Genomic DNA, 26,607 nt, shown 5'->3' with positions numbered 1-26,607 from the left:
CACAGAGATACCCTGTTAATGGTAGGAGTAATAGTAATAATAATAACAGAGAGATTAGAGAGACATTCGGGCCTCTTATGACCATCCCTTAGTTCTTGACATTGTAATTAAAGAGGTAACACTATTAACCAATTTTAGTAGTCACTGGCTCCTTTAGGATAGGGTTGTAGATGATGTGAGCTACCATGAGGGTACTGGACACTAAATACAGGTCCTCTACGTGAGCAACAAGAGTCCTTAACTGCCGAGCCGACTGGGCCTCAACAGTTAAATTTTTGCATGAAAAATCCTACTTCTTTTCTTCATTTGTTGTTAATACTTAATCTGTGCCATAAGCTATTCTCAGTCACAGGAGTATGAAATTGTATGACTTGACTTTGCTCACGCTTTTCTACCTATCTGGAATACCTTCCCCTCTTCTCACTATGACAAAGCCCAACACAAAGGCCACGTCTAATGAGCATTGTCTTGTCTTCTAAGCCAAGGGTGGCGTAGATGCTGGGTTTCTTGAGGTTAGTGACCTCTTGTCTTTTTAGTTCTACTTTCGAGCTGGAGTCAGGGATGGAGTTACACAGTATGTTAAATAAATAGTTAAATGAGTCAGATGCCCAGCACAAAAACCCCTGTTACTTAAATTCCAATGCAATAAGTAAGCTCAGAGCTAGCGCTATGTTGGTATGCCGAGACTAGGTTAACATCTTAAACTAATATCTTTTCGTTTGTTTGTTGTTTGAGTCAGGGTTTTGCTGTGTAGCCCTGGCTGTCCTAGAACTCACTCTGTAGACCAGGCTGGCCTCCAACTGAGAGGCCACTCTGCCTTGCCTCCCGAGTGCCGGGGTTAAGTGCGTGCGCCACCACCACATGGCACCTGAGTCAGTCATCCTGCCATGGGGCCTATCTTAGCATGTTCCCAAAGGAAAAGCCCTACCACACACCCACGCGGGTTCACCTTCATCTCTGAGCAATAACAGAAACCCGGGCTTAGAGCCCTGATGCTTTCCGCTGGTACAGTTCTCCGCACTGTTGAGTTCTAGCCTGTTAGTACTGTTCTTACACTCCCAGAGTCCAAACTCTCGCTGAGTTAACAAGTAGCCTTTTTTGTTTCTTGCCTTATGCAGATAATGTGCCACAATAAGGGTACTGACAATCAAGATAAGATGCATCTATCTGAACTATGAACAGGGCTTATGTTTGGGGAGGGGAAACGGTTCAAAACGGGGTTTCTCTGTGTAGCCTTGCTTGTCCTGGAACAAACTCTGTAGACCAGGCTGGCCTCAAACTCACAGACATCCACCTACCTCTGCCTCTGTGTGCTGGGATTAAAGGTGTGTGCCACCATCGACCTCCTGAACAGGGCTTTTCTAGTGGGGAAGGCTGCACGCAGGGGAGACTCATTTTCTGTGCTCCATGTCTCTATTATACATTCCTGGAAATCTGCTTTTTAACATAGCAATCTTAGATTATTTGCATAATAGAGAAAACACAGACATTTTCTTAGAGTGGGTGGGTGCTTGAGTCATCTTCCTTTGGGTAGGCAATCCTCAGATATTGCTGGGAAAAAAAATCCCACCAGAATTCAGGCACTGATCATCCTTCCTGGATTCCCATAAAGTACTAATGAACTCGCCAGGCTCTGCCTCCTCCCCATGCGACATCCTCCTCCCAAGACTCACACCTGACCAGATGAAAGGATGCCATCTCTCCTGTCTGCGAAGGCACCTCTTCCAAAGAGAAGCTGCACAAGGCTCTCCACTCAGAGGCCGGTGCTTGGAACACTGCGCGCCGGGCTAAGAGTGCAAGCTGGCCCCAAGAGAACAATTGTGCATGCAGTTGTGGAGGAGGAGTCCCACAGATGCTGGGTGGTTCCGAGGCAACAGAAAGCACCAGCACAGGGACAGAAGAGCTTTGAGGGATGTGCAGGACCCAGAGGAGGAAGAGTAGCTTGAGTTTAAAGCACACATGAAGGGGGAAGAAGGGAACAGAGAGAGGGAGCCACTTTGACTAAAGCGTGATTCTTGAAGAAGAGTGGTCCCTGATACAGGACTCTGAACCTAGGAGAGCAGAGGATTTCAGTCACCCGTTTGGCCATGCTCCCTAGACCTTTGAGATGAAAATCAGGTATCACATGTAAACCAGCAATATAAATCATTGTGACCTCACTGTACGGGGAAAATAAAAGGGAAATCATTCACAAGGCTATAAGATACATTACAAAAGTAAACACTCGGGCAGAACCTTGAAGAGGCTCGAAGCAGTGGCCACACCCTGCCCCTCAGCTACAACCTGGGGTCACTGCGAATGCAGGAGGCCACCATCAATTGCAGCACCACCAGGAGGGCTGCCTCGGCAGTGACTCCGGCAAGAGCCTCAAGCAAGATAAAAAACGCAGTCTTGCCTCGTTTGTGCAAAAGCTACTTTTGTTGAAAGAATAGGTTCCACACACACACTGACAGTTGCGCATAGCTTTCCCGTTTTACAACTGTCACCTGGTAGACATTCAAACCCGGAACAGGATGTGGGAAGCAACGGCCCGAGATTCACAAAGCAGCTAGCATCCTCGGCCCTACTTTCCAAAGACCACTAGCCTATCCCTTAACATTGTAAAAACCAGAAAGTGCCACCGCAGATCGGCCCAGTGCGCTGGACGCTCGGAACGGCCTTGCTGCAGGCTGCTGGCTAGGGCTCGGTTCACGCACTGGCTTTCCCGCAGGCCGTTTCTCTCTTCCCCGCAGTCCCATGCTTGTGCAGGCTGGCTGTCTCCTCCTGTGTGCTGAACACCGGGGGTTGTGATGCTCCCACGCAGCTCACCATGGGTTCTGTTCGGGTACCGCCCTTGAGGGGCATGGAATGAGAGCCTAAAGGGCCCTACAGCCACTGAGGAACGCAGGGCGAGACCAACGCTAACCGGTGAGCCCTCTGCGTGTGGCGCTGCTCTCTCGGAAGGGGCTACCCGCTGGAGAACGCTTCCCACCGGGCTGGGAAACGCGTGGCTCACAAGTTGCCCACATTTACGTCACTCATTTGAAGGTCATGAGTAATGTAACGTCACTTCTTGAAAGGACTTGGCACAACTGACCAAGTGCATGCCCAACTCGGAGGGAGAGAAGAAGAGAAACACAGCGATAGGGAGAGACAGACAGGGAAGAAAGCCACTAACAGTGCCGCCTTGCCTTTCCCAGTCCAGCACCTCTGAGACAGGGGTATTCCAGGATGTTCCGGCCCTTTACACCGCCTTATTCCTCACGCACTCATCTCCACAGTGCCGGCCACACCACAAGCATGCGCACTCGGTACGTTAGTTTCCATACGCTCTCGTCTTAATTTCTCTTTGTTTTTATTTCATGTGCATTGGTGTTTTGCTTGCATGTGTGTCTGTATGCGGGTGTCAGAGCCACTGGAACTGGAGTTACAGGCAGTTGTGAGCTGCCATGTGGGTGCTGGGTCCTCTGGGAGAGCAGCCAGTGCTCTAAAGCCACTGAGCATCTCTCCGGCCCCTTCACACGCTATTTCTAAGGCAGGGGAAGAAGAGTAGACAGGGTTCAACACCCCCTTGGCATGAGCCTTTCATTCTAGGTGGATGTGCAGGTAATAGACAGATGAGTAACTCAGTACACCACACGGTAAAGAACACTGTGGATTAAGGAATCCAGATGAGCAACATTTAAACAGTATAAAACGGGGCTGGAGAGGTGGCTCAGAGGTTAAGAGCACTGGCTGCTCTTCCAGAGGTCCCGAGTTCAATTCCCAGCAACCGCATGGTGGCTCACAACCATCTATAGGGAGATTTAGTGCCTTCACACATGCAGATAGAATAATAAATAATAAATAAGTAACAATAATAAATAAATAAATCTTTTTAAAAACTCCAAAAGGGGGTTAGAGGGGCTGTCAGAGTAGCGTTCTTGAGGAGATACCAGGCAGAAACTGGAGGGCCCCAAAGAAGTGAGCCACACAAGCAACAGACACGCATTCTGAGGGAGCATCAGCCTCAGATGAAAACGCAGGTTGATACCATGACTCACAGATCATGCGGAGCCAAGCCAAGCCATGGGCTTTACTTCCCAATTAGGAAAGCGGCCATATCCTATATGTGGAGGGGGTCCGCTTAGAGCACAGTATTTGTGCTTCCTTACAAAACTAGAGCTCTAAATGTGCGCAAGACAGAAGGAGTAAGTGCATGTGTGACTAAAGAAACATAAGGGAGTGAGGAGAGGCGTGAGCAGCAGCCTTCTTCTCCCTGAGGAGCATCGCTGAACGTGCTGCCGTCACCTGACTTAGTAAATAATCCTGCAAACTATCAAAGTCTTGATACTTACACTGATAACGTAAGTTAGATGCAGAAAATATTTTTAAGTATACCACTTATATGTGCTTAAAAATATACTTTAAGTTTATCACAAATAGGGAATCGTCACTCCATTGTAACTCTTGTCTTATCACTAATGTGTCATCAACTGGCATTAAATAGCCCAAAATGTAAAATCATAACTAAGATAAAAAAAACACTCATTTGAGTTCTTTGATACAGTCTTCAAACACATATGCAAATACAAAAAATTTATAATTCTTACCATACTAAGATTATAAAAGTAACAATTTAAAAACTCTTGTGAGAGGATTAATGTAAAATTCGGCTGTTACCTCTTCCCATGATCAGAAAGCTATAGGGCATGGGGAACACATAAACTTTGGATTGGTATGGTTGGTTTATGTTGGTTTGATTTATTTTGTTTGGTTTGGTTTGGTTTTCTGACACAACGTCTTCCTGTGTACTCTAGGCTGGCTCAAACTCATGGTGATCCTCCTGCCTCGGCATCCCATGTACTTGAGTTACAGGTATGTGTCACTGCACCTAGCTGAAAACAAATTTTTAATTAAAGCATCACTTGCTCCTAAAAATACATTTTCCTATCAATAGACAGCACACAAATTTTAAATTTCCAGACACCAGATCTATATAATCTTATTGAGAGAAAAGATATATATGACAGAAAACTAATAAATTAAAAAGAAATAAATGAATGGTGTAAGGAAAAGGAAACAGGAGAATGAACACAGACTGTAACTGGACCCTAAAACATGGGACACGGCATTAAAGGGACTCAGTAAGGACACTGGTTTCAGCATGGCTCTGCTTGCTTCCACAGCGGCCACTAAGTGTTCACAAGACAAAGCTCAGGTCTCACTCTACAGAAGGACACTCTGGCCAGCAAGTCCACATCCAAAACTGTCAGGATGCATGACCCAGAAACTACACTGACAGGCGTATATATTCTGAAGTAGTGGTGTGCTTAAAAGGATTTTTATTTTTTGTTGTAGCATTGTAAAAAAAAAAAAAAAAAACTTGGACATTCAAGCCTAAGGATTTTGATTTAGTAAATGTGACATGGACATAACACAGACTGCCGTGCAGTCATCTGAAATGTTGTAAAGAAGTTTACAATAGTCACTAAAATACTAGCGCTATAGTGAGCGCAGTTTTCGCTGAACAATACACATGTATTCTGTGCAATATGTTCACATGACCAGAATATTGTGGACTTGTATAAAAGCACATATATTCATGGTCGGAAAAGAAAATATTTATCAAACTAAAAACTATGTTGTTTGTGTAGTGTTATCTGTTTTGTCAAATTTCTGCAGCAGAAATACAGTTCTTCCTCTAAGAATGTGGTCCTTTAAAACAACCAAGAAAAACCCAAATCTTTCTACCCAGTTTTCTAGGGTCTGATTTGTAACTGTTAAGATTTTTCAGTGTAGCTAATAAAGGTGTCTTCCCAGACCTAGCTCCCGTGAACAGATAAGCATGCAGTAACAACTAATGAAAGAAGAGGCCATGATTTTCAAGGAGAGTGAGGAGGGGTAGATGGGAGAGTCAAGAGCAGTGGTTCCCAGCCTTCCTAATGCTGCAGCCCTTCAATACAGTTCCTCATGTTGTGAGGATCACCAACCATAAAAGTATTTTTATTGCTACTTAGAGCAAAAATACTCATACAAAATTCTAATAAAAATACTATTTTGAATTTTGAAAAATACTGTTATGGATTGGAAAGTAAATATCTGTGGTTTCCAATGGTCTTAGGTGACCCCTGGGAGGGTTGAAACCCACAGGTTGAGAACCACAGGTTTAGAGGGAGAAAAGGGGGAAAATGTAACTATAATCTCAATTTTAAAAATCTGGAAAAAAGAAAAAATAGTTCATATGCCAAAATCCAGTTGATCTATCTATTTAACACTTCAAGTTCTTCATGATATATTCTGACTCAGTGCAAACCTACAGCAGAACTTTAATTTTAATCAGAAAACACGGTAACTGTGTTGCCAACCAACTGGATACAAGGCAATAGTGGAGAGACATTCTATTTCACGCCATTAAATTATACCCAAAGCTAAGTAATCCCCTTAACTGGTTATCTGGTTCAACTGCCAAACAAGCCCTGCTTTGGGTGCCCACTCTCTGTGCAGATGGTGAACCCGACAGTGCCCTCTTCAATGCTTCAGGCCTGAGGTCAAAGAAAATTTCAACTCAAACAGTGAAGTAAATGAATTGCCCTAAACCTACAGATTGGGAAATTGCCGCATCCTGAGGACCCTGGTGTTTCCCCTCAGCCGCTGTGCTTGGTCGGAGAAGCTTCCTTTCCCATCCCCACATAGGACGCCTCATTGTGGACCCCAGAAGTCAACACTGCGACACAACTCGCCAAAAATGATGTCAGTCCAGCATATAATCACAATCCAGAGGCAAAGTCAGGCAACACTGAGTCGGATTTCAGCAAAAGCAGGCCCACTGCTGCCACCTGTTACATGGCTAGAACCAACCCTCTTTTAGCAGCTCAACAACCGATCGCTATAAATATTCATTCCTGATGAAATCGCTCAAAGGTCACTTTTAGGAGGAGGTCATCGGTGGGACAGCTGATAACAGGCTGGCTATTTTTAGAGGCTTCACACTTGCAGTCTAGAAGGCACCAGTTGTTGAGAACACTGTAATATGCTACTACTATTTTGGTGGTGGAAATTAATCAAAAGCATTGCTAGCTATAAGATCCTTGGGGCCTTCACATTGGCTGTAATGAGTAACGGAACTGTGAAAACCAAAGTGATTTGAATTCTACAAAACACTTGCCTGAACAGGGCGCACCTTTTCAAAAGGTTTCTTGAATAGTGAGTGTTACAAATAACCTCTTTAACCTCCTGTAAATACAGCCTAGCTTTTCAACAGCTGTCAAAATAGATTCCAGTATCCATTTTACTCCAGAGTGTTGGGAGAAGAGCTTAAAATTGCCGAGGAGCGTCAGGGTGTGGGTGACTTTGTTTAAAATATTCCTGCAGCTACAGAGAAACGAAGAGAGCACAGTTCCGCGATCCACCAGTAGAAGACAGAGATCATGCCCAATTACACACAAAGTCCAGCCTTGGGATCAGACCAGATCAGGAACGTCCTTTATGGCAGACGGGTGCCTCTGTGCCACCTACGCTAGGAACTTGTGGCACTGCTACTATGAGATGGAATTGCAAGATTCGGTAAGGGAACCTACAGGCCTTCCGGTGACCTTCACAGAGACGCCGTGAGTGACGTGTTTTGTTTGGGGCAGAACTGTGCCGACATTCATGGATGCCTGCGGCTCAAGGCTAACCAAGGCTCCTGCCATTTCTCTGGCACCACACAGAACAGGAAGATGTACACACTCTGCTCTCCCAGACTGAGGGTTCCGGCACAGGAGCTCTGAGAGGCTAGCCGCATGCTTAAAAATAATGGCAGCTTAATTTCTTCCTTTAAAAAATGCTTTCAAATTGTACAAAAGTTAAATCTATAGCATGACTGACTCCACCTTTCAGGAAAACCATCAATCCCTAATCTTTGTTGCTTCACGTTGGAGTAAGTCTGAGAACACCACGAGCCTCCACAATTGAAGGCCACCTGCTAACAACGCCGTCTCCTAACCTGCCAAGGCGCTGCAGCACAAGGAGGCCGACAGCCGGCATAACGGCATGCCCCACTGTACAGTTCACGCTCACATGCAACAAGCTGTCCCAACTCTGTTCCTCATGGTCACGCTTTTCCCACCCAGGACCCAACCTGGAACCCTAGGTTGCTCTTCCCTGCATCTTGGTGGCTTGCTTCACTCTGGCAGACCCCCGCCGCGATGCACCTTAGCTGGCATACCAAGTACACAGACAACACGGCCTCTTTCTCTGTCATGGTAAACAGTTCTGCTCTGTTTAAGGGCTGGGCTGCTCATGAATACCACGCTACAGTCTAGCTCAGAGGTCAATGAAATTGCAAAATGTTAAACACGCAGGAAAATAAGAGAGAGGCTTTAAAAAAGGTAGCAGATATCCTACGCCAGCTCTTCCTGGTGAAAGTATGGCAGAATGTATGCACGAGTGCTGACCGCCACTCAGCCACCAGCGGCTTGACATCTGAGTCACAGAGGCCTCAGAGTTTGACCTTACCACTCTGAGTTTTAGCATTTCGACTGAGCTCAGATTATCTGCAAATGCCACAATAATCTGGAAAATGTGCTAACACATCTTATTCTGCCCCCAAAAGGAATGTGAAGATAGAGAGGTTTTGTTTAAACAACAAAGAATACTGACAAGGAGCTTTATTCTCTTCCAACCTTCAAAGGAAGGCGCAGGTAGAAATGATATTAAAGAGTAACAAGAGAGGCACAATTATTTTTCTCATTTAGCGAAGTATGCAAAAATACGTAAAAGTCTTCTCTGGATAGCTTTAGGTTGAATAATAGCTTTTCGCAAGGTGTTATCTTTACAAGCAGTTCTTTTAAATAATAATAAAAATTAAAGATGCAGACTGCTGACCACTAACTAATGTATAGAATTCACCTTTAAATGGCTCCGTGTATGCCCATACTGGGGTATATACAGGCAGGGGAACTCATTACAACATACGATTTTGTGTGTGGATTTCCTCTAAAGAATTTCTTTTTAAATCTTTAAAAAAAAATTATTTTATGTGTAGGAATGTTTTGCCTGCATGCATATATGCGCACCACATAGGCCTGCTGGATCTCCTGGAGCTGGAGTCAGGGATGGCTGTGAGCCACCACGTGGGCTCTGGGAATAAAACCCGGGTTCTCTGTAAGAGCAGCAGGTGCTCTTTAGCACTGTGCCCTCTCTCCAGCCCCATCTCCTTTGAAAAGAATTCTTTAGCAGTGGTCTCTGAGTCCTTTGTGCAAAATGAAGAGAATATGACATCATGGAATTAAAAGCACAACTGACACAAGGTTAACTTTGACAGGCCACACAGAAAGGCGAGATTGTGGGGGTCCTCACCCAGAGTTTAGAACCCCAGCTGATCATCAGACCCAAGCTTAAGGCGATCACTGTTCATCAGAGAACCGTGCCTCAATTTCTCTTCTTGCTGTCTGAGGGGAGGAAGAACCAATTATGTTTCTCTTCCTTGGTCCTTTTGAACATCTGCATTGCTGTCAACCCCCTCCTCCTCCTCCTCCTTCTTCTGTAACACTGACGAAGCTTACAAAGAGCAGGATGTATATATAATCCTGCTAGCAGGCATGTGTCTTCCACAGTAGAAGCTTCCTCTCACAGATGAGGCAACTGAGGCCCCGGACATGTAAACAAAATTTAGAAGGTAACATGCGTGTAAGACACGCTGCTAAGCCAAGACCACAAGGCAGTCTTTTCATCCAGTCTTTACTACAAACTTCCTGATAACAACCCCATCTTGTGTTTATTGTGACAGCTTTAAGCCTCTCTACTTTCCTCACAATCTAGATAGCTAGTCTCTTCTGGAATGGTGCTAGGAGTTACATTTCTTTACATCATTTTATCCTTTTTTCCGACAACGGCATGTCCTGAGGCTGGTTGTGGTAGTTCACGCCTTTAATCCCAGCACTTAGGAAACGAAAACAGACAGATCTCTACGAGTTCAAAGCCAGCCAAAAATACCTACTGAGACCATATCTCAAAACAAACAAACAAACAATATACTGCAATCCTCTGCATGCTAGATAGAGTATTCGGGGATGGAAGATAAACTAAGACCCAATGAAGCAAGCTGTACTGGACAGAATCAGCCCTCGCTTGGAGTTCTACAGAGGTACATGCAAGGTGCTGGCCAGCCACAAGAGAAGAAGCACACTGAGGAGAGCCAGAGTAAAGAAGGAGCCTCTGGATGACCACATCCCCACATAAATGAACATCTAGGCAGGAAGTGCTTATGCAGTAGATGAATGAAATCCCCTCCCACAGGCAGCAGGCAGTCATGAATGACACCCAGTTCCTGCTGGGATCTCGCTAACTTCGGAACGGCTGAGTCAGATTCTGCATAAACCCAAAGGACATTACTGGAACTGTGGGTAAAACATGCTAAAATCAAGCCAAGCCTTCCTACACACCACTCTGACTGCTAGTTGGCAGCCAACGAAAAATGAAGCCTGCAGGAGCTGGGAAGATGGCACAGAGGGTGAAGAGCTTGCTGTGAAAACCTGGAGACCGAGTCCAGATTTTCAGCACCCACACGAAAAACCTGGCACAGTGGTGCAAGTCTGTAATCTTCATGCTGGCAGGGGCGGGGGTGGGGGCCAGGGATAGATGATTGCCCGGAGCTCCTTTTCACTAGCCAGTCTCGCTCAGCCTGTGAGCTCTAGGCTCAGTATGAGACCTGGCAGAGAGAGAGAGAGAGAGAGAGAGAGAGAGAGAAGTGGGGTGATAGACTTCAAATTCTGTGCACCAAATACGCACACCAGTGCGCGCGCGCGCACACACACACACACACACACACACACACACCTTCAATTTAACATGAATGGAGAAACAGAGGGGGCTCCTGAAGGTATCACAAGATAAGTTTCATGAGGGTCATCTTTGAAATGTGGGTAAACAGACCATCTCTAATTCCCAACACAAAATGTTATTCAATGTGGTTAAGAGTCAGCCATGAGAACATTGCCAGACACCAAAATCTAGGTCACAAGTGGCTAGAAGGCAACTGGAAATAACAGCAGCCTTTTTCCTATGAACAGGTGCCCATAGCTGCCCATAGCCGACCTTGGTCTGTCTCCCCAAATCTTTAATGAAAGGCTGTAGCAGCAAAGGCCTTGATCAACAGTTTTTGTAACATGACTTGTAAATTAAGATTCAGGAATACTGCACCATTTACAGGCAAGAGGAGAGCCCATTTTGATTTACAGCCCAAGAGCTAGTGCTTTGCCCCATTCCAGGCCCCAAAGAGATCTTAATCTAAGCCAGACATCTCTGCTTTGTCAAAGTCAAGGGCTCCTAAGTTATTGACTAACATATTCCTTGGTCTCATCAGACTTGCAAAGCCTGCCTCCCCCCAAAGTCCTGTCACCCATGCAGAGGGAGCAGAAGCATCCATTCCCCTTAAGGAGAGAAGAGAGTTCATAAGGATACCTTTACAGTAAAAAGGAAGAAGGGGAGGAAGAAAAAGAGGAGAACTCCTGAAACTCCTGAACTCCTGAAAAAGAGGCCAAACTACATGGGATAAAATGGGAACACACAGAGAGACACTGAAATGGGCAAGCCCAAAAAATCCACCCAAGACTATCTAAAATACTATAGAAAAACCAAAAAAGCTAACATTACAAAGTCCATGCCAGATTGATTGATTGATTGATTGATTGATTGATTTATGCTGGGGATTGAACCCAGGGCCTCACATAAGCTGAGCTGTAGCCCCAGACCCGGTGTTTTTTCTTGTAAATGCCAACATTTTTGTTTCTGTATCAGAAAGTTCTCCAGCATTCATGGCACATCGAAGACGGGCTCAGAAGCACCCCAGTTACCTCAGCCACATATGAGCCCTGTTTCTGCACCTGTAAGATGGAAATGTTAGACAGTGGTTAGCACTTCCTGTGTGCGAGCATCCTGTCTTGGAGCGGAGTGTAATAGATTGCTTTAATTTCCCTCCACTGCTCCTTGTGCCACTCATCCATTCGATAATCGGAGAGTTTCTATCTACCCAGGTCTCAGCACACACAAAGAGAATGGAAAGGAAGGATGACGGGAGGGAGAACAGGAAAGAGGAAAACACTAGCGTGGGCTGAAGACTCCTCATCCAGAAACCAAACCCTGACGTGCAGCTAGCGCTTAAGTCATGAGTGTCCACAAATGCTCAAAGCGAAAGAAACAGTGTTTTACTAATCTCGTTAGATCCTTCTTTAAATGTGGAGGCCCTGCCCATCAGGCCGACCTTCTGCGCTGCCACTTCAAAAGAGGACAGAAGTGCTCCATAGGTATGATTCAGACAGCGAGCCGCACACCGGTGACGCAAACCACCCAGAAGGACAGCAGGAATACACCGAAGTCATTTGATGATGCCTACACTCTTTGCTCCCGGCCTTCCCCGTTGTCCGCCTCTTTCCTCAGTAGTTTCGTTCCTCTATCTTCATTCCCAATGACTCACAGAAGTTATAAAATCTTCAACTCGGAAGGGGCTTTGGAAGTCACCCAAAGTCACAGCATCTTTGCTTAGTAAATAAGCGGCGATTCCCGCAGCGAAGAGACGACGACTCGGCAGTTGCTCTACGTGGAGGGATGGCAGCACGCGCCCACCTCATCAGAACCACTGAGTGATATGGATGAACAGCTCAGAAGATGCTTGCCACAGAGCAGGTATGAAGAGCCAATCCAGGTTAGGAATATGATTCTCTGCCCAGCCCAACCCTCCTCTTCCTTGGTTGATACCCAGGCTCCTCTTCAGTGTGCCCACAGTGTCTGGGTAGCTCGAGTCAGGACAGTGCTCCATTATGTTGAGCTGGCTGCTCTATAGTTAGAGAATTTAACTCCTCTACTCCAAACCAGTCCTCAAGGGACCAACCATAGTTCCCTGCTCACCTTCCTCTCGGCTTTCCGGGTTTCCAAGTGGGTTTTCTCACCATCCTCTCTTCCCTGCCACATCCTGACTCAGGCATCTCTTCAAAGTGTGTATCCAGAACTGCAGTCCGATCTGCAGGGAGAGACTGGCCAACAGGGCATAGCTGCTCTGAGTATAGCAGCTGCGCTAAGGAGTTCAGCAGGAGGCGAGCAGCTGTGACACTACTCACGCACAGTTCCAGCTCTGCTGAAGGCCACAAGCGCCTCTGTGGTTGCTATCGATAAGAGGTGCCTCCCCTGAGGCCTGAGGAATGCCAGTGCAGGCCTGCTTTTACTATATTCAACAATCTGGGAGTCACATGTCTGCCGTACTCCAAGCTTGTCACCCTCTAACAAACACCCTGCTTTGAAAAACTTAAAACTCTGCTGGAGAGTTTCCCCCAAACCCTGGAGAGTTTCCCCCAAACCCTGGAGAGTTTCCCCCAAACCCTGGCATGAGACACCTGTAGGCAAGTTGACACTCACGTGTGCAAACCTGGAGGCTGAGACTTAACACCTGGGACCACCCTCGGCCTAAGGAAAAGGCGACCAGTATATCAGGCCCATTCCCTGTCCCTTGGCCACTTCTAAAGCACAGGCCACATGGCTCCCTGGAGCCTGTCTGGGGAATGAAGTCCCCACTGCCCCCAACTCCATCAGGGGGCATACAGGTTCAGTCAGTCTTTGCTTCTCTCTTCCTGGCTCTGTTTCGTATTGTCTGGGATCAGGGCCCAAAAGAAAACATCTGCCTGAGCAGCCCTTGCCTGGGGCTCTGTTCTCCGCTCCCCCCCAAGTCAGACTCCACAGCAGAAGAATGATGCTGAACGTGTGTGCCCTGAGGCGTTGCAGCAGACACCTCCCCTCAGGCTGACAGCCACCAGAGCCATCCTAAGGCCACACACTAAACTCACCCAGGCCCGACTTGACTCACCAAGAAATGGGGGCTTTGTCAAGGCTATGTTAAAACTTACAAAGAGACGCCCACCAGAATTCCTGAGGCTTCCAGAAACACAGCGGCCTCTCAGAGAATTCTCTCCTGCCCTCTCTCTCACCACCCCGGCGAAAGGGAAAGGACATTAACCCTGCATGGCACATCCTTCTCATTCTTAAAACACCCAAGCTGTGCCCAGTTCTTCACCCAGGGCTCGCAAATCAGTGGTGTGTGTGTGTGTGTGTGTGTGTGTGTGCGTGTATGTGTGTTTGTGTGTGGTGTAGTCACATGTTGTACACACAAGTGCACATGCAGAGGCCAGAGGTCAATGTTAGGTGCCCGTGTCTTCCTCTATGACTCTCCACCTTTCTTTTAAGGGAGTGGGGACAGGTTCTCTCACTAAACCTGGGGTTGCCCTTTCAGCTAGCCTGGCTAGCCAGGGGGGATACTAGCCAGTCCCCCAGTATCCTCCTATTTCCTCCTCCAAGTCTGGGACACTAGACATGTGTCCCAGTTTTGTGTAGGTGCTTGGAAGGGACCCGGGTCCTCATGCTTGTACAGAAAGCACTTTACGGCCTGAGCCATCTCTCCACCTGCACCAATCATGGTTTGAATGTGCTTCGGGGTACCGCACAAGAAAACACTGGCCTAACAATCCCTCCAATACACAGGATCCCCCTCCTCTTCCTCCTCCTCTTCCTCCTGTTCTCTTGGAGGCAATGAGTAGGTAGTCCAGGCTAGCCTTAAATCCCCAATCATCCTGCCTCAGCCTCCTGGGTGCTTGCAGGTTGGCACCACTAAGCCCAACCTCTCCTTCTTTTTCCCTTTTCCAACAGAAACTACCATTTACCTAGGGGCTTTGGTACTGCCTCGATTCCGTAGCCTCTTCAAAAATTGCCAAAGTACTTGAGCAGCATCGCTCTAGTCACGCTCTTGACTGCTGAGGTCACACATCGGCACCCATGCACAGACAGAAATGTATTCAGTGCTCGGCAAAGCTACCTACGTATTTATGCTGCACGCATAGAACAGATTCTACTGACAGATCATGATATGGCATTTCAGAGATTCCAGTGTCTGTACTGTCTGCGAGAAAGCTGAGGAAGCAGCAAGAGGAGTTCCCCCATCCAGCCTCTGGAATTCACATTCTTACTCGTTCCATCTCACCCTTGCAATCTCCCCAGCAAGAGCAAAAATTAAAATATGAAAAACAGTGTCTTTTCAGAAGCCTCTCATTTTCCACGGTCCTGGTGGTATTATGGGGATGTGTTTCGTTTTCTTGCGTGTAAATATCTTTGAAATCACCACTGCTTAAAGTGACCCAGAAACCATTGCTGATGCAGCTCAGCAGGATTGTGAAAGAAAAAATGAGGCTCCCGGAAAGGATCATCAGAATGCTTGGCAATTCCAGCAGGGTCAATCCAAAAGGCTCAGAGCAGTGCCATGACAGGGCCCAGCTCTGCCCCGGATGCAGGCTCACCTCCTGTGAGACACAAGCCCAAGAATCGGGCATGAATGATGGCTGACATAAGAAGTTTGCTGGTATAATGAGTGGTCACACTGCAGACGAACGCACTCCTAGCTCAGCGCCTGTGTGTCTCAATAACACTTGAAAAGGATTTTAGGCCAGGGAGTTCACTGTATGAGACTCAGTAACATTACTGGTAGGTATGCTATACCCCTGGAGCAAAACACCCACAGGGGTTGCTCCAAGGCCTGGTAACCACAGAGTCCCTGGAAGCTTCCTGTCTTCTTCCACCCTTAACCCCCCAAAGAAAGCTGTCAGTGAAGGAAAGGGTCTGCTTCATTCTGCTGGGAAAGCTCCCATATAACTGAACAGTAAATCACCTTGCCCCTACATAGCAAGTTCAAGCTGTCAAAAGGAAGGTGACCCCCCCCCAACACACCTAACAAAAAGCCATCTGGACTGTTTAGAGTACAAGTTTGAAGACTCTAGTGGCTGATCGGCTCTGGGTAGATGTGGAGATGGTGGAATGAGAACCGGGTTTAGGAGAGGCCAACCCTAACCCCAGATCAGCTGCTCCTGACTGTCAACCAATGTCATGTTTGGAGCCTGGGAAAAATCAGTTGGTGGCCACAGACGTTCAAACAGCCATTAGCTCTGGGGCATCCTTTCCCGTAGACATACATTCATGTTCACATGTGCGAGTGAAAATCTCCTGAAACGCGCCTGAGTCTTGACTGTCACTGTGTCAATCCACTGCCTCTACGTCACCTCACCTCTCTAACACCGGGCTCTTTCTGCTCAAAGTCAGACGCACAGGCCTCCAGCACCAACAATGCCAAGGGGAGCCATGGACAAAAAAAAGGTCTGGCCTCACCTTGGATGTCCTTCATCAGAGTTCCCGTATCAGGCCCCCAGAATGAACTTGTTTGTACAGGAAACTTGGAGAAAGAGCCTGAGCCACTTCCTCCCTTCTGTTCAGTGTTTTAGAAGCTGATGCCTAACACAAGGTCCTAAACAATGTTCCAGCAAAAGCGCTGCATGGCGAGGAAGCAAGGGAACCGTCAACATCTCAGACTTTCACGGATCCTCAGGGAGATGAGAAAATATTAGAGGATCTGACGTTTTGCTTACTACCTTAGAAACTATGCTGCCTGGATTGACCCGGAAGCCTTTCCTGATATATCTCGTGCTCCCTCTCTGACACGAACATCCACTAATGCCATGATGCCTGCCCCTTACGTGACCCACAGTCTCCTTCTGTGTGTGTGATTTCCCTAGTGAAACTGGCATCACACGTACTAAAGAGGCAGGTGTCAGGGAGCATTAAGGCACCATGTTCCAAACGCTATACACTGCGCAAAAACACCCAGTTCTTGCCCCTCTGGCCAAGTCCAGTTTGCTCTTATCGCTAGAATCATGGCACAGAGCAACAGTTAAGGTGTAACAATTAAGTCTGTGTTTGTTTTCCCTCCGCAACTTGAGTGGAAGCTTCTTGAGATAAATTACTGCCAGGGCTCCACTTCTTGGCAAAGCACCCAGCTCTTAGGCGTTGGGGAGCTTACGTGGCCTAAAGAACCTCACCCCAGACTTTCTTAAATTTCTTACTATGTATTCATCTCTTGGTACCATCCAAATGGTAATATCTAGTGTGTAGGAGGAGCCAGGAAATCGATTGGGCTTTACCCAGTAACCTAAAATGGTAAAACTGCATTACATAGAGATATTTGGATGGAAAAAATCCAGGGACTGGCTTCTGAGACCCAAGGAGGCCCACAGCAAGTTCCTGGGCCTCCACATTGGCTCTGGGGCTGCAAACTTCAGAACAGAGCTTGAATCCTGACCGGCATACTAAGAGAGAACACTTGCTCTACTTCTGAAAGTTGTGCTTTCTTTGGGAGAATCCTGCCTCGGGCAACTTCCACAGAAGCAAAAAAATAGCTCAGAGGAGCCGCCTGATTCGGCATCTTAATCTATGAGCAGGGGAATGAGTTCAGTCAGGCCTCAGGAAAAGTGATTAAGAGAGATGAAAGGGCAGGGCCGGGCTAAAAGCTCAAGTAGTGATTATATTAAGAGAAAACCCAAAGTTCTGAGCTCCCCATTTTCCCGGCAAATTAAGTGACGTGAGCACTTCCCAGATGACTGACCTCCCTCCCACTCCTCCTTTCTCTCCAGAATGACACCTCTGCACGGACTCTGGGAGCCCTCCCAGCCTCCAGTTTGCCCTGGCTGTTTATTCAGACATAAACGAGCCAAGCTGACCGCTGTGAAGTCTGTCCTGAGTTCGCTTTGATGAGGAGGATTCTAACATAGTCTAGTAGCTGAATCCAGTCATCACCCACAGTAAACAACCATATCCAACTCTCTCACAGCACAGAGTGGGACCCATACCACCAGCCCCAATTTGCAGTTGTAACTTGCTGGGCTATTTCAGACCAATCCAAAGATAACGACAACACCCTACCTGAGCAGCAAACTATACAGAAGCCCCGTCTGTGTATTCACTTAATGAGTTCTTTTCACATGCACCAACTGAAGAAAAGGGACTAGTGAGATGATTCAGAGGTTAAGGGCATTGGCTGTTCCTCCAGAGGATGTGGGTTCAAATCTCAGCCCCCACATGGCAGCTCACACCTGTATGTAAATTCAAGATCTGACGCTCTCACATAGACAGACACGCAGGCAAAACACCAATGCACATAAAATAAAGGTAAATAAGTCTTAAAAGATTCTTCACTTACTTGGGGAAACTAAGTCAGGTTTGCAATTTCTAGAATACCCAAGCTCAAACACAAAAGGTAGTTCATGGCAGTCACACCTTTTCCATTTGGCCCCAACCTCTTCTTCATAGTTTTTAAACGCAAAGGTGCAAAGGTCTTCCCTGAGGATAAAAGTGCTATGCCAGTTCGGAATAATGAGAGGCAAGTTCAGACCTGAAGGGTAAAACCAAGCCCTGCCTGCTGGATCGTTAACCAGGAACTTTTGGAAAATGAACAATGCGGTTTATCACCGTCATCATGAGAAACTGAAGTTCAGAAATTAACTGGGTCGTGCTGCCTGGTGGATCTCAAATTTGCACGCTAAGAGTCCTCCACAGTTCTGCCTGCCGGGAGGAAGGAGGCAGCTTGGGGACAGTACCTTCCTTCTCTCTCCAGCTCAGCCCTTCTTTCCTCCCTGACAGCACCCGCCCACGCTGCCTCTCCCCACATCCGTCCCCTGGGGGAGGAGCACGCACCCGAGGTCATCTCTCCCCCACAAACGTACACACAGAAAGACGAGCCCAGTGCTGGCCACCCTCCTCCTCCCCACACGTCAATCGTATCACACTGCCTAGACGGTCCACACACCCATGCACCGTGCATCCCACATCCTCCGCACACATCCCACCGCTTACGCTACAGCGTGCCCACAGACCACGCTCACACACTCCCGCGGGCCCCTCACACGACCGCACATCAACCCTTCACACACAGGCAGCATACATCGCCCGCCCGCATTCCTCCATCTAGACGACACCCGCAAACTCAGCCGTGCCACCTAGGCACACCCCACACCACACATCCTCACGGGTCACACAGCATCTGCACACCCCACACACCGCAGGCCCATCATACATACCACTGACATCACACTGTCGTATGCCGTACCACACCCCAAAGCGCCACACGCCCATGCCACACGCGACGTGTGCATACCACGTACACACGCTGTCTGCACCCTGCGCTCTGCTGTTCTTTTTAGTCCATTTGTGATCTAAAAGGTCAAGTGAGGGTAGAGAATAGGACACCCATCCTATGGGGACCCACAGCCATAAAACCCACAGAACCAGCATCTTGACCAACATCCAGCCATTCTTGTTTCAAGCATTCCTACCTCAGATAATCCTGAAGTCCATGTTATTTAATTATAGGTAAGCAACAAGCCTTCTTTTTGACATTAACTTACTATAAACACCCATAATATGTCCCCCCAAAATGTGTGCAATTTGTGAGTTCAAAGCCTTTATGGGCTGGGCAAGGTGGCACGTGCCTGTAATCCCAGAACTCGGGGAGGCAGAGGCAGGAGGATCACTGTCAGCTTGAGGCAAGCCTGGTCTACAAAGCAAGTCCAGGACAGCTAAGAGTACACAGAGAAACCCCTTCTCAAAAAAAAAAAAATTATGGATTATCCTGTAGATGTGGATTTATCATGTGCTTTCTGCCAACAAACACAATTAAAGTACAAATGACAAACAGCCATGAGCAATACCAGAAACCATTGATACCGTTGCTATAAAGAAAGACCAGCAAAGACTCAATGTGAACCTGGACTAGTCACACTGGGCTCTTATTTATGGGTCATGGGGGTCTGGAAACAAGCTGTTGCTTACAGAAGGGACATGACCACTCTCCTTGACTAAGTCTGGGGTAAAGAGACAAAACAGTCACACAAATACACAGGAACTGTGTACAAAGAGAAAGGGTTTGTTTTGGCTCATTGCGTTGGAGGGTTCAGTCCACACACAGTGGGTCTTGTTGTTTTGGGTCCGTGGTAGTGCATCATGGCAAAGCAAAAGCACTCAGCTCAAGGTCAGCAAGCCAAGTGGAAAAGCCGAGGCCCCACCACCCTCTATCTGAAGGCCCTTTTTAGAGGTTCCATTGCCTTGTGGTATTTTGAAGCTGGAAATTAAGCCTTTAACACATAGACCTTCGGGACACTCCACAACAAAGCCATAGTAGAAACTGAGTCAAACACTTCCTTTGAGTCTCTGATGGCCATGGACCAAAGGCCAAGAGGAAAGCAGTGACTCACTAGATTCTTCACCAGGCTAGAATGAGAACTTAGTGCTGAGGCGCATCCCACAGATCTTCAATGAGCCATGCTCACTGCGCAGCCCATTCAAAGTCAGTTGCACAGCAATGGGTTTCTTTATGAGAACGAAATAAAGCGTCAGATTCGAATTCGAGTCTCCAAGAACTAAAAGAAATGTGTGTATACTTTATTTGTTGATTACAAAACAAACAGCAAGGATGACTGGGGTGTGGGAAATGCAAGCCACTCGGTGAATGAGCCACTCTTCACAGCCTAGCTTTCTGAGGCTGTGTTTCACTGGCCTAGTTGTTTCACTGGAACAACTTGCAGGTTAATCACCTTGGGTGATTAACCTCCCCAGGTTAATTGTGTAAACACTCCCCGTGGGTACTGAACACCATCTTGTCTTAAAGAACATTTCCTCAGAGGCACCTTTCGGCATTTTGCTGCTGTCACCTGCAGACAGCAATTACTGGCTTCTGTTATTATACAGGTATGGATATAGACTCAGTTAAGGTGCCCACCTTAGCAGTCCCATGATTAGGGCTTTTGATACAATTCTTGAGTCTAGAGTTATAGTTTTTCTGTCTTTCCTACGTGCCATCTGGAGCCACTTTCCACTGGTGGCTTTAGAACCTTTACACCTCTCCTAAATATGTGACTATGTGGATTAGTGTTTAAAAAGTTTTAAGGGTCGTATGCACCTGGGGATATGACTCAGTCTGACAGAGTGCTTACCTCACACACACACACAAGGCCCTGAGTTCAAGACCCAGTGCCACATTAGCCACTGTGATGACACTCCCTCCAGTCCTAGCTCTCAGGTAGAGCAGAAGTTTAAGGTGCCTACAAAGCAAGTTTGAGGCCAGGCTGTGCGACATGAGGTCCTGCATTAGAGAGAAAGGATTGTATCTAGGAAAACAGTGTGTTCCAAGAAAGCCACGCTTTCTGTGTACTTTATACCGTCTTTTCTGGCAGCTAAGCACATCATTTTGCCCCCTTCCTGGTCCTTGGCTAAATTCCAGATGAGCAGACGAGTGCAACAGGTTTGGCATGACACATCTGTACACTTTCTATGTTCTCCATCCTCCGGTTGTAAACCATCAAATCACATCACCTCCCTCAACAACTTGGCTACACAGCAAAATAAGTGCAAAAGGTTTCCATGTAGGAAAAATGTTTAGATTAAAAGCTTAATCCATAAACTGGAAAATGGTTCCTGTCATATGTAATGGTTTCATATTTTCTATTTCTATATCATTTAGCAGCATAAATTGGTAGGTGTTTTACATAAATAAGTATTTTTAAGTTTAAGAGAGAAAAATTATCAAATGTGCCTCAAAAACAGACATAATTTTAATTTTTTGTTTGTTAAATTATAAGATGTTTAAATGAAGCCACTTATATCATACATTAATTGCTTTGTTACTGATTTGATGGCTACTGTATTGAAAAAAAGAAACAGTTTCCACTCTTCAAAGAGAAGGAATGCTGCCCAACATCTGAGTGACATAAAGACAAATTACTGGTAGTTCAGCCAGTCCCTGGGATTCCTGAAGTCAAGCACCGGACATGAACGACTGTACTTAGACTCTGTGCATCCTACAAAAGGAAAAGTTTACATAATCCTGCTTGTCAAATCCAAGAAGGCCGGTTTAAGCGGGTGAAAGCCATGCTTTGACATTACGGGCAGATGCAAGGCGAGCAGACCATCCGTTACCCAAGCCACGCTTCTACACCAGAGGAAGGAGGCGGCCTTCAGCTATTTATAAATGTGGCACTCAGGCTTCAACAAGGGGGCCCAGCCACTGTGCCCTTCTGAGTAGCTGGTCTGGCTGCCAGGCTGGAGCTCGGTGGAGTCCCCTCAGAAGGACTCTCCATACTTGGCAGTGAGGATTTTGGGATGCAGTCAGGAAAAGGCCTGAAGGATTTCTAGTCCCACTTCCACCCTGTGATTCTATATAAGGAAACCTCATTCTAGTGTTTTCAGCATCATAAGCGCTGTATCAGCCTGGAGGAATGAGGAAGCCACAGGCGCTCCTCTGCTGCCCTCAAGGCTCACTCACTTCAGCAGCCTCCAGTCCCCACTGCCCTGGACTGGACCTTGTCAACAAATGGCAATGCAGCCCTGGGGAGCCTTGCAGATCACTGCTAACACGGAACAGCTGGAAGAGGACCCTGCCTTCTCGGCTCTGCATAAACACTGGGGGCTCTGTTCACTCTCCTGCAGCAGCAAGAACCAACACATTCCCCTGCCCCCCATCTCAGTGGCCAGACTCTCCCACACGCCCCCCCACAGCTCCAGCCTCCCCTTACTCGAGATACAATTCGGGCCTGTCACCACCCATAACGGCAGATGGCAAACCGCTGGCCCTTCCGACTGTATTTACTTTCTGTAGCAGTGGCTGTGTCTGTAAATACTAAAAGGTTACGAAGAAACAATTCTGTTCTGTTCCTTAAAGTTTCCTAACAAGAGCCACTCGCCGTGGAGCCCAATCCACGCCTGTTCTTCCCACAGATCCCTTATCAATGCGGATAACGTCAGGACCAGTAAATGTAGTCACATCACAGCCATGCTGCAAATGTCATTTGACAGCTTATAGCGTCACCTACGTACTGTTCGGGAGACGGATCTCTCAACCAGCGCTACCCACGGGGGTTAGGGGAAAACGAATAATAAAATTGCATTTTCGGGTGTTCTTACAGCCTGTCTGAGCTCGGCCCCTGGAGGGGCAGTCCCGAGCTTCCTGGGTTCCTGCTGAAGGCCGGCGAGCCACGTTACCCGAAAGAAGCGGGAGGTAGAGGGGGCGGCAGAAAACCCAGACTCTACGTGACCTGACTTACTTATTTCCAAGGAAGGCGCAGGAGAGAGAAATCAATCATTCATGCTACCGTAGCTACCACACGGAAAGGACTAAGGAGCTCATGATGGGGGAGGCCCCACACTGGACGGGGCTGGGGGGCGGGGGGTGGGGCGGCCCGGTCCGGCAGAGGCTGGGAGCCCGGCGGTGAGGACCGGGCCGCGCGGCGAGGCCCGGGGGCGGGGCCGGCGGAGGCGGGGAGCGCGGAGCGCGCGCACTTACCCGGGCTGTTGGCCTCTCCCTCCAGGACGTGCAGCTCGGCGCAGTCGGCCAGCGAGTGCTCCAGGCAGAGCTGCAGGAAGCGGGCCTGGGTCTGGCTCACGCGCTTGAGCAGCGACAGCAGCGCCACGGTCTGCTCGCACTCGTTCCAGCCCTTAAACCAGCCCGCCAGCACCCCGACCTGGTCGCGAAACATCATGGTGCGGGGCCGCCTCTGCCTCCGGGGCCCCGCGGCGCCGCCGCCCGCCCCGAAGTTCGGCCTCCCGGCGCCCGCCGCTGCCAAGGTCTCCGGCGCCCGGGCGCTGCGGGTCCCGCCTCGCTCTCCTCGCTCGCTCTCCTCGCTCTCTCGGTTCAGTTAGGTCCGGCTGGCTCTGCCCCACTCCCCGGGGACGAGGACAGACAGCGGCGCGGAGGGGCTCCCTTTGTAGAAAGCGGCGAGCAGCAACGTAAATCCCCCCGAGGCGCGAACCGGGCGCGGACCGCTGCGTCCCCTTCCCTCGCGGCTCCAGGCTGGTGGCTTCCGGCGTCTCGGGGTCTCCTCCGCGCCGGGCGGCCGCTCGGACCCCTCACACCCGCCTTCCCCGGCGGCAGTCAGTGCTGGAAGGACAGAGAGAGCCGCAGTGAGGGCTCGGCCGGCGGAGGAGGGCGCCGGGGGCCGGGCCCGGGGGTCCCGCGGGGCGGAGGCCCCTCGCTGGGCCGCGCGCTCGCCGGGCGCCGAGCCCCGCCGGGTGCGGGAGGAGCGCCGCGGCTTCCTGTTGCTGCGGCGCTGACCCGCGGGTGCTCCCGCCCCGCCCGGCCTGGCCTCGGGGCCGCGTCGGCGACAGCCGGCTCCGGCAGCAGAGCCTCCCGCGCCCCAAACTTGCACTGCGGCTGCGGGGGGCGCGGGGCGGGGCGGGGGCTCGCGCAGCGAGGCGGTGGCAGAGGCGGCCGGGGCTCCGGCCGCCGCCTCCTCCCCCTCCTCCCCGCCTCCTCCCCGAGCAGCCGCGGCGCGGCTGCAGCTCCATCTACCGCGAAGCAGCCGCCCCACTGCCAGGCTCCCCTCTCGATTTAGGCCGTGAGCAGCCGCAGCGGCAGCTCGAGACAAAAATAAACTCTCCCTAGCCGAGCTCGGCGCGGCCCGGCCGGAGCCCGCGCTCCCCACGCGGCGCCGGCCCCGGGGAGGTCTCCCCGGCCCCCGGGCTGCGCGCGCCGGACCCCGGCATCCTCCGCTCCCGCCGCCGCCGGGCCGGGGCGCTCGCCCTCGGCTCCCGGGCTCAGGGCGCCGCGGCCGGGGGCGCGCGGGGAGCGCGGGGCACGGCTTCCCGGGTGGCGGGGCGCTCCCCGCGGGGACGCAGATCCCCGCGTGCGGCACACGCCCCCCGGGACCTCGGAGAAAAAGTTCGGCGTCGGGGCTGCGCCGTCCCATCCCGGCTCCCGTGGCGGGGAGCGCAGACAGCCCGCCCGCCCGCCCTCAGGGCTCGCCCGCTCCCCCCCTCGGCCGCCCGGAACTTCTGAGTGGGCGAGCGGGGCCCCCGGGCTCGGGGCGGCGGGAGAGCGGGGCTCGGGAATGCTCACCTCCGCGCGGCGCATGCCTGCGGCTCGGAGTCCTGCGCGCGGGGCCGGGCGGCGGGGTCAGGGGCGCCCGGCGCGCGGGCGGCGGGCCATGCCGTCGGGGGCGGCGGGAGGGCGGCGTGCGGGCTCGGGGCTCGGGCCGCCGCGGCTGCCTGCGGGGTCGGCTGGCGGAGGACTGAGCCGCCCGGAGCTCCCCACATGCTCCTGATTAACATACACCATTACATCATGGGCTTGGCAGGGAGCGCCCGGGCGGGGGGAGAGGAGCGGGCGGCGGCGGCTCGCGGGGGAGCCGGGGGAGGATCCCGGGGCCGGCGGGCGGCGGCGGGGGGAGGGACGGATTCCTGAGCCCGGGCTGGGGCGGGGGGGCCCGGGGGAGGAGCGCGGCTGGGAGGCTCCGCCGAGCGGGGCGCAGAAGTTTGGGGAAGGGGAGGGTCCGGGCGGATTCCTCCCCGCCGCCGCCCCGTGTGCTGCCTGGGCTGGGGCGGCCGCGGACCCCGACGGAGCGGGGGCGGAGCCGGGACGCTGCTGCCCCCCGCCGCGCGCCCTTGGGAGGGTGGCTCTCCAGGTCCGGTGACCCTTTGGCCCTGCCGGGCCCCGTGGGCGGCTAGCCGGGGCGGACCGTAAACACCCGGAGCCCTGCCGCCGGGGGCTTGGACGGCTTCCTGGGGACGCGGGAAGCGGCAGAGGGCGGCGAAGGGCACGGAGCGGCGCCGGCCGGGCCTGGCCGCGGGGCTCGGCGCGGGCCTCCCCGGCCCCCCGCGCGCCCCGCCGACCACCCTGGGCCCCGGCCGCCCGCCGCGCTCTGCCAGGGGAGGGGGCGGACCGCAGTGGCTGTGGCCTGGAGCCGGGGCCCGGGCGCCCGAGGCGACAGGGGGGCGTGGCGAGACCACCTGTCAGCGCCTTCGGGGAGGGTGGGGCGCGGGGCGGCCTTCACCTGCGCCTGCCCAGGCCAGAGGCTGGGGGATTCCTCGCTGGGAGAACCTGGGGCAGCCTCCCACGGACAGGATTGGCTGAAGTCCCCTGACACCTAGCATCCCGCGCCTTCCACGGCGAGTGTTCACAAAAAGGACTCGGCCACGAGACGGCCTGTTTTCGGAGGAAACGCCGAGCCCTCGAACCTGTTTTCCAGGGACTTGGCCAAAGGCGAGCCTGCCAAGCAGAGCGGCTTCCAGATCCAGAAGGGCTGCCTAGCAGTCCTGAAGGTGAAGCACCCGACACCTTGTTCTTCCATCTTTCGGCTCCCGCGCTCGCATCTGGATTCCCAATCCTTTCTTACACCCCACCTCAGACTTCACTTCTGCCACGAATCGGTCCTGTCAGTGTGACAACACCCACCGTCTGTTAGGACATGGAAAGGGCTGGTGGGGAGGCGAAATGTTTGGCCAATGTTTCCATCACAACCGAGTGTGCGCGTTTTCTTTTTCTTTTTTTTTTTTTTGCGCGTTTTCAAAAGTTCATTATTAACCAGCCAGGGGAGGTGTCTGCGTAATTCGACGGAGAGTTCGCTCTGCTTAGGAGGCACAATCCCGGAGTCGGCGTTTGCCTTCTGACTTGTTCTATTACCGTAGAAGCAGGGAAGCTTTAACAGAGCTTCCTATGCAGCACGCCAGCTGCTCCGTGGTAGTACTTCTGTCTCGAGGCGGGGAAGACCGGGAGAGATGAGACCATGCGGTGCTAACTCAGCCAGAGCTTTTAGATGCCCCCAAAAGATGTTTTTAAGAAAACCGAAGACACGCCCATAACGTGGTTATCATCAGCTGCTACCTAAAACACAGCTAGTAAAGCAGGGGGTCCCGGGAGGACGCGGGCAGAGTGGCAAAGGCGACGAGAGAAAACAGTGCCATCTACGGGAGCATCGCGGTTCTGACGGCAGCCTCTGACCTGTGTCTCGGTAGTCTCTGACGTCTTGCTGAACAGCATCA

General features: G+C 50.6%; 1 protein-coding gene and 1 long non-coding RNA gene across 5 annotated transcripts in view; one reads left to right on the top strand and one right to left on the bottom strand.

Moving 5' to 3' along the window:
- Samd4a (sterile alpha motif domain containing 4A) overlaps positions 1-23,914 on the bottom strand; it is a 206,481-nt gene extending 182,567 nt beyond the window's left edge. Inside the window, exon 1 of one of the 4 annotated variants that reach the window (XM_021641253.2) lies at positions 23,135-23,914. In XM_021641253.2, coding sequence (XP_021496928.1) covers positions 23,135-23,330 — 196 coding nt within the window. In that variant the 5' untranslated portion in view covers positions 23,331-23,914. Of the gene's footprint in view, positions 1-1,675; positions 1,794-23,134 lie in introns of those variants that run through there. The other 3 variants (XM_021641254.2, XM_060390684.1, XM_060390685.1) reach the window with 3 other exon arrangements.
- A 1,075-nt stretch (positions 23,915-24,989) lies between these two features.
- LOC132656404 (uncharacterized) lies at positions 24,990-26,085 on the top strand. The gene is made up of 2 exons (XR_009594142.1): positions 24,990-25,250; positions 25,815-26,085. It is a non-coding gene; the product is annotated as an uncharacterized LOC132656404 (long non-coding RNA).
- Positions 26,086-26,607: the final 522 nt, after the last annotated feature.

The sequence above is a fragment of the Meriones unguiculatus genome, chromosome 9 (genome assembly GCF_030254825.1).
Source record: "Meriones unguiculatus strain TT.TT164.6M chromosome 9, Bangor_MerUng_6.1, whole genome shotgun sequence".
NCBI lineage: Eukaryota > Metazoa > Chordata > Mammalia > Rodentia > Muridae > Meriones > Meriones unguiculatus.
The sequence above is the reverse complement of the archived record's forward strand: the minus strand, read 5'-3'. Positions and strand labels throughout refer to the sequence as shown.